At 39.5% G+C, this 8025-nt stretch overlaps 1 protein-coding gene across 1 annotated transcript in view; it reads right to left on the bottom strand.

Moving 5' to 3' along the window:
* Positions 1-1190: 1190 nt before the first annotated feature.
* CCDC7 (coiled-coil domain containing 7) overlaps positions 1191-8025 on the bottom strand; it is a 172791-nt gene continuing 165956 nt past the window's right edge. The window contains exons 14-15 of the mRNA XM_006086710.3: positions 7115-7180; positions 1191-1433 (exon numbers count right to left, since the gene is read on the bottom strand). Of these exons, the coding sequence (XP_006086772.1) occupies positions 1191-1433; positions 7115-7180 (309 nt within the window). The remainder of the gene's footprint in view (positions 1434-7114; positions 7181-8025) is intronic.

The following is an 8025-nucleotide window of genomic DNA, read 5'->3' as shown; positions in this document are numbered from 1 at the left end:
TCCTACTCTGTGAGTGACAGGGGGGAGCTCCTCAAGCCCCTGATGCGGTCGTAAGTGTGCGTGACAGGGCGGAGCTCCTCAACCCCCTGATCGGCCCTGCTCTGTGCATGACAGTGGGGAGCTCCCCAACCCCCTGATGGGCCCTGCTCTGTGCATGACAGGGGGCAGCGCCCAACCCCCTGATTGGCCCTGCTCTGTGCGTGACAGGGTATGGAGCCCCAACCCCCCTGATGGGCCCTGCTCTGTGAGTGACAGGGGGTAGCGCCCCAACCCCCTGATCGGCCCTGCTCTCTGTGTGACAGGGGGTGGCGCTGCAACCTCCCCATCGACCCTGCCTTGAGTGTGACAGGGGGCAGTGCCCCAACCCCCCAATCGGCCCTACCCTGAGCATGACTGGGGGTGGCATTGCAACCTCCCGATCCGCCCTGCTCTGTGCATGACAGGGGGCGGCGCCCCAACTCCCCAATCGGTCCTGCTCTGAGCCTGACCAGGGGCTGCACCTAAGGATTGGGCGTGCCCTCTGCCACCTGGGAGCAGGCCTAAGCCAGCAGGTTGTTATCTCCCGAGGGGTCCCAGACTGCAAGAGGGCACATGCCGGGCTGGGGGACCCCCCTCCGCCCCCGAGTGCACAAATTTTTGTGCACCGGGCCTCTAGTTATATTATATACCAGAAACTAATAAATGTCAATAATAGCTCAATTTAAAAATAAATAAATGCATTAAACAATATTTTATATATGACTAGTCTGTATTGAAATAACTGTCTGGAAAATAAAATGTCAACACTTGACTGGCTAAAAAATTAATCACAATCCCTGGCAGGTATGGCTCAGTTGGTTGGAGCATTGTTCCATACACCAGACGATCACAGGTTCATCCAGTCAGGACACATACCCAGGTTTGCAGCTTCGAGCCTGGTCAGGGCACGTGTGGGAGGCAACCAATTGATGTATCTCTCTCCCTCTCTCTATCTCTCCCCCTCCTCTTTCTCTAAAATCAATAAAAAATTAATCACAAAATCAATACATACCTAATTTTTACATTTATATTAAAGATAATAATGAATCAATTACCCAGATAATAAAAGGAAAAAAATCCAAGCAAAGAAAAGGCATAGAGAATTTTGAAAAATAGAATTAAATAATGCAAATAATAATAAGATTGAATCTTAACAGCACATATTACTATCTTTATTTTGAGTATTTCTTTACCTGTGGATAAACTTGGATTTTAGCATTTGTCTTTTGTCCATTTGAATCTGCAATTTGTATTTTTCTTGTTTCTTTCTTCAATGGTAGAGATGTTGAATCTACAACTTTAACTTCTGTGTCACTTGTACTCCTTTCCATTGTTGTCTTGGTTTTCCTGTCACTTTTAAGTAACTCCCCTTGATTTAGGAAATACTTTAGTTGATGCTTAGATTTTTCAGCTTCCTATTTGAAAAAGTAACCATTTATCAAGTGTTACTTCTGTGACATTTTCCTGCCAATATTGCAACTTTCAAAAATATGCATATATTCATGCCCATATTACCTCTCAATTTTATTTTTACTGACTTGAAGGAACCTAAGTTAAATGACTGATATAATCCATAGTTTAATAGATCCTCAGTTTCATTTAAACTATGAAAATCTTCTTCCATTTTAGGGCTATTTTTATATCCAGGAATTTTTAGTGCTCTTATTTCTTATTTTTTATTGAATTTATTGTGGTGACATTGGTTAATAAAATTATACAGGTTTCAGAAGGCTACCATTAATAGATCAACAAACAAGTGTTGGTAAGGATGTGGAACCCTACTGCACTGTTGTTGGGAATGCAGATTGGCACAGCTACTGTGGAAAGTGGTATGGAGTTACCTCAAAAAATTAAAAAAGGAACTGCCTCATGACCCAGCAATTCCACTTCTTGGAATATATTCAAAGAAACCTAAAACATTAACTCAAAAATATATGCACCCCTATGTTCATTGCAGCATTATTCAACAATAGTCAAAATTTGGAAGCAGCCCAAGTGCCCATCAGTAGATGAGTGGATATAAAAGGCTATGATACATTTATACAATAGAATACTATTCAGCAATAAAAAAGAAGGAAATCAGCTCTTATTTTGTAAAAGCTATAATTATTATGTAGGTACAACAAAAGTTAATAAAATATATACATTATAGCCTTAGCCGGCTTGGCTCAGTGGATAGAACATCAGCCTGTGGACTGAAAGGTCCCAGGTTTGATTCCAGGCAAGGGGACATACCTGGGTTGCAGGCTCGATCCCCAGTAGGGGGTGTGCAGGAGGCAGCCAATCAATGATTCTCTCTCATCATTGATGTTTCTATCTCTCTCTCCTCCCTTCCTCTCTGAAATAAAGAAATATATATTTTTTAAAAAAGATATACATTATACAAATTGCTGAATTGTAACCATGATAGTTAGTACCTATCTAAAAAAATAAAATGTAAAAAATAATGTTTTTTCTAGAATAAAATTTTTCTTTAAAATATTGTTTTGGCCCTAGCCAGTTTTGCTCAGTGGATAGAGCATTGCCTGCAGACCAACAGGTCCCAAGTTTGATTATGGTCAAAGACACGTACCTTGGTTGCAGGCTCCTCCCTGGCCTGGGCCCTGGTCAGGGCTCATGCAGGAGGCAACCAATCAATGTGTTTCTGTCACATCAATGTTTCTGCCTTTCCTCCTCTCTTCCACTCTCCCTAAAAATCAATGGAGAAATATCCTCGGGTGAGGATTAACAACAACAAAAATTATTTTGTATGAAAGAATATAGATTGACAAAATTAAGCTTATAAATAATCTCACCACATACAGAAAAGTCACTGTCAACATTTCAATGTGTATCCTTTATCATTATTTATAATTATAAATAATGCACATGTGTATTTTAAATATTTATTTATATTTAATAATATGCTATACATACTCACATAATACAACCTTTTTATTATATAATGCCATAGATATGTTTCCATGACAATAAACATGTAAGTAGTCAAAATAGCTAAGATAATATATCTTAATAATATATCTAAAAATAATAATTATATACCTAATAATAATAAAGCTAAGATAATATATAATAATACTATTCCTTAATTTATTTAATAATTTTTATCAAAGATTGGTAATTTTAAATATTTTCCTATTAAAAATTTTATATTATACATACTTGTAAAAATCTCCATACACTTTTTTCTTTCTTACAATACATTTTTAGAAGAGGAACTGTTCAATGAAAAAGACGTGTTTCCAAGACTTTTGGTATATGTTTGCTTCAAGAATCAATTCACACTAACAGAAGTATGTGAGATCGCTCACTTCTGCACATAGTCACAAACATTAGATTTTTCTGCTTTTTAAATTTTGACAAAATGATAGGTTAAAAATCTATCCCATTGTTTTTTTTTCATTAAATATATTGGGGTGAAATTGATTAAGATTATATAGGCTTTAAGTGTACATTATTATGATACATGATCTGTATATGGTATTGTGTCCCAACCACTCAAAGTCAAATCATCTTCCATCACCATATATTTCCTTATTTTCAATTGCAATTATTTGAAAAAAAAATTGAGGTTGAATATACTAGTATTCATTTATTGGGCATGTGTGCTTCTAAATTATAACTTGCCTATTTTTGTCCCTTGTCTATATTTCTTTTAGATTTATAAAATACTAGAGACCCAATGCATGAAATTTGTGCAAGGGGCTTGGCCCTTGCAGCTGCTGTGGCTTGCCTCAGCCCTCACAGCCCCAGCTTCATCTGGAAGGTCGTCTGGAAGAATATCCAGAAGAATTGTCCAGTCTAATTAGCATATTATGCTTTTATTATTATAGACTAGAGGCCCGGTGCACAAAAATTTGTGCACTGGGGGGGGGGGGAGGGGGTCCCTCAGCCCGTCCTGTGCCCTCTCACAGTCTGGGACCCCTCAGGAGATAATGACCTGCTGGCTTAGGCCTGCTCCCAGGTGGCAGAGGGCAGGCCCAGTCCCTAGGTGCAGTCCCTGGTTGGGCTCAGAGCAGGGCTGATTAGGGAGTTGGGGCACCACCCCCTGTCATGCACAGAGCAGGGCAGATTGGGACGTTGCGATGCCAACCCTAGTCACGCTCAGGGTACAGCCGATTGGGGGGTTGGGGCACCGCCCCCTGTCACACTCAAGGCAGGGTCGATGGGGAGGTTGCGGCGCCACCCCCTGTCACGCACAGAGCAGGGCCGATCAGGGGGTTGGGGCATTGCCCCCTGTCATGCACAGGGCAGGGCCCATCAGGGGGGTTGGGGCTCCAAACACTGTCACTCACAGAGCAGGGCCGATCAGGGGGTTGAGGAGCTCCCCCCTGTCACTCACAGAGCAGGGTCCATCAGGGGGTTGAGGAGCTCCCCCCTGTCACTCACAGAGTAGGGCCGATAGGGGAGTTGGGGCACCGCCCTGTCACACACAGAGCAGGGCCCGTCAGGGGGTTTGGGTGCTGCCCCCTGTCACGCTGATCCCAGTGCTGGGAGGCATATTACCCTTTTACTATATAGAATAGAGGCCTGGTGAACCGGTGGGGGCTGGCTGGTTTGCCCTGAAGGGTGTCCTGGATCAGGGTGGGGGTCCTCACTGGGGTGCCTGGCCAGTCTGGCTGAGGGGCTGGAGGCCGTTTTCAGGCTTGCGGGTGACTGAAGCTCTCAACCGCTTTTTTTCTTTTTCTTTTTTATTCTGGGCCAGCTTTAGCTCTGAGGCCTCGGCTGCTGAAAAAAGGTTTCTGGCCTTTTTTTACCTTCTGTATTTGATACACTGTTGCGGTCCGGCTGGCTGAAGCCTGTCTGACTAACACAGGTTTCTGGGGTTTTTTTTAGCTTCTATATTTGCAACATAGTTGCTTAGAGTTGCAGCTGAGAGGCCGGCAAGTCAGGCAGGGAACGTTGGAGTCCACAGTCACTGAAGCAAGCAAGCCTCCCTGTTCACTTCAGTACATGGCTGCCGGCCGCCATCTTGGCTGGCAGTTAATTTGCATATCGCCCTGATTAGCCAATGGGAAGGGTAGCGGATGTACAGCTAATTACCATGTTTCTCTTTTATTAAATAGGACTAGAGGCCCAGTGCATGAAATTCGTGCACGGGGGGGGGGGGTGTCCCTCAGCCCAGCCTGCATCTTCTCCAATCCAGGACCCATTGGGGGATGTCCAACTTCCAGGATTGGGCCTAAACCGGCATCCCTCTTGCAATCTGGAACTGCTGGCTCCTAACAGCTCACCTGTTTGCCTGCCTGATCGCCCCCAACTGCCCTCCCCTGCCGGTTCGGTTGCCCACAACTGCCCTCCCCTGCCAACCTGGTCGCCCCCAACTTCCCTCCCCTGCTGGCCTGATTGCTCCTAACTGCTGGCTCCCCTGCTGGCCTGACCACCCCTAAACACCTCTGCCTCGGCCCCTGCCACCGTGGCTTTGTCCAGAGGAAGGTGGACATCCGGATGATGTCTGGTTGCCCTGGTCTCATTAGCATATTACCCTTTTATTAGTATAGAATCTATACTAATAGATTATGTAAAAAATCTCCCATTTATCTTCATATCTCATACCTCTTTACCATTAAAATGTTTTAAGTGTATATAGTTAAATATATAAGTATATTAACATGTCTCTTTGTAATAGAATGCTTAGAAAACCTTGCTCTATCCAAGACCAGATAATTGTTACCAACTGTTTCTTCTATCCAATACCAAATCCAGAGCCACATTGCTTTAGCTATTGTAGTTTTACATTGTATATTGATTTACGTATTGATTTTTAGATGAGCAAACCTTCCTTAATTGTTTCTCTTAAATATTCACCAATTTCTTATTTCAATACATACTATTATAATAGTCCTATTAAGCTCAAAAATAATTCCATTTATATCTAGACATAAATTGCATTAAGTTAGTATATCAATTTAGAGAAAGTAGAAAACTAAATTATTTATAATATTGAGGCTTCAAAACCAAAAATACAAATTTCTTCACTGTTCACCTATACTCTCAGTAAAGTGTATTTTTCTTCATAAAAAACTCTATATTTTTGTTAATTATGCTATCCTAATATGATGAATAGAATTTTTCTAAATAATTGCTTCTTTTTTCTTTTTATTGTTTTTTAATTTTTACTTTTCAATTACAGTTAACATACATTATTTTAGTTTTGGATGTACAACACAGTCATTAAATGATTGCTTCTGGTAAAAAGAAAAGCTGTTGCTTTTTTATCTATTTTGTCCTCAGCCACCTTTTTAAACTATATCATTAATAACAAATTTGTGTATTTTCTTGCACTTTTCAGAAGGAAAACTATATGATATTTTAGTAATATTATTTTTGTCTATCTGCTTATAAAAATGTAGCTTCTTTCTTTGGTCATTTAGCAACAGTTGAAAAATAGCAGTAAGAGCCAGCATCCCGTTTATCTTAGTTCAATTGGAATGACCACAGTATTTTACTTTTATTTATAATATTGTCTCAATGTGAAATAGATTTCTTTTGTTTGATTAAGGATGTTTACGTTTATTTCTAGTTTAGTCCTATATCATTTCACTCATATGTGGGATATAAAACAAGGGAACAAATGAACAAATAAGAAAAACAAAGAAAAACTCATAGACACAGACATAAGATGGTTACCAGAGGGAAGGGGTTGGGGATGTAGTAAAGAGTAAAGGGGATCAAATATATGGTGATAATATATGGTGATTTGACTTTGGGTGGTGGGTACACAATGTAATTATATAGAGATCATGTAACACAAAAATATACATTTGAAACATATAATCTTATTCATCACTGTCACCCAAATAAATTTAATTAAAAAGAATAAAATACAACTCTCAGTGTTGTGAAAAAATGAGTGATGTTAAATTTTATTAATATACTCCTAGTGTGTAAAATAAATATACTTTAAAACTGGAAAAAATACTTAGAACAGACTTATTAGTTAATAAGGTCAAACTTATTCATTTTTAAAACCTGTATAATTTTATTAAACAATGTGAGTCACCCCAATAAACTCAATTCTCAAACTTAAAAAAAATCTCTTTATAGATATTTTCTTCACTTGTTAACAATTTTAAAAGAACATGATAGTCTTTACCTGTAATGCTTGTTTGAGTTGTTCCTGAAGGATTTTGTTCTCAGTTTCCAGAGCATTTGCTGATTTCTAGGATGCAATATAAGGGGAGGTAGGGAGGTATTTATTTTTGTACTTTTGTTTTTATTAACTTATTATTATAGTTACTACATTTCTAAAATCCATATATACAGCCCAGATGATGATTTGAGCATATACATTTACTACATACTTAACAGTCATAATGGTGGATAATTTCTGTAGCTTTAACTTCCTATTCATTTTCCATATGCAATTTGACTTTGAATCTGGCAAACTATAACTAGAGTAAATTAAACATTTCTTTTCTCTGTTTCTTTAGGCCTAAAATACTTAAATATAAACATTTCAAATTTTATAGAAAGAAGCAACTTTGTTCTTAACACAAAATAAGCTTAGTTCTGACTTTGTGAGGAGTGGATTCTATCATACATGAAATAGATCAAGAATTCTTTAGCAGATAGAAGACAGTTTGAGGAACCATACCTAAAGTCCCCAATTCTGCTCTGGCATAGCAGAGCAAATTCCTACTAGACAAGCCCTGCCATACATAACCACCATAAACTATGAACAAAATATAAATATTAACATTTGAAAGCTATCCCATTACTGAATAGATTCTTGAGAGAAGTTGACCAAAAGTATTAAGATTGTTGGCTTTTGGCTCCTATTCTGAGGGCAAGCCCTAGCTGAACCAGGCAAAGCACCTAATAACTGATAGAATGCCTAATTTTTAGACTTTACAAACCAGAGGACAGAGTTCAGGGGCAATCACAGCCACTAGAAAGGTTAGGGGAAGTCACACAAAGAAGAAAGCCAGAGACAGGAGGCCCCAAACTGTTGCATAATCTCTCCCCAAATCTCCCCCTAACACATATGGATAGGGAGAATGTAAG

The sequence above is a fragment of the Myotis lucifugus genome, unplaced genomic scaffold (assembly GCF_000147115.1).
Source record: "Myotis lucifugus unplaced genomic scaffold, Myoluc2.0 scaffold_29, whole genome shotgun sequence".
Taxonomy (NCBI): Eukaryota; Metazoa; Chordata; class Mammalia; order Chiroptera; family Vespertilionidae; genus Myotis; species Myotis lucifugus.
Note: the sequence above shows the minus strand (reverse complement) of the source record. Positions and strands in the feature narration are given on the sequence as shown.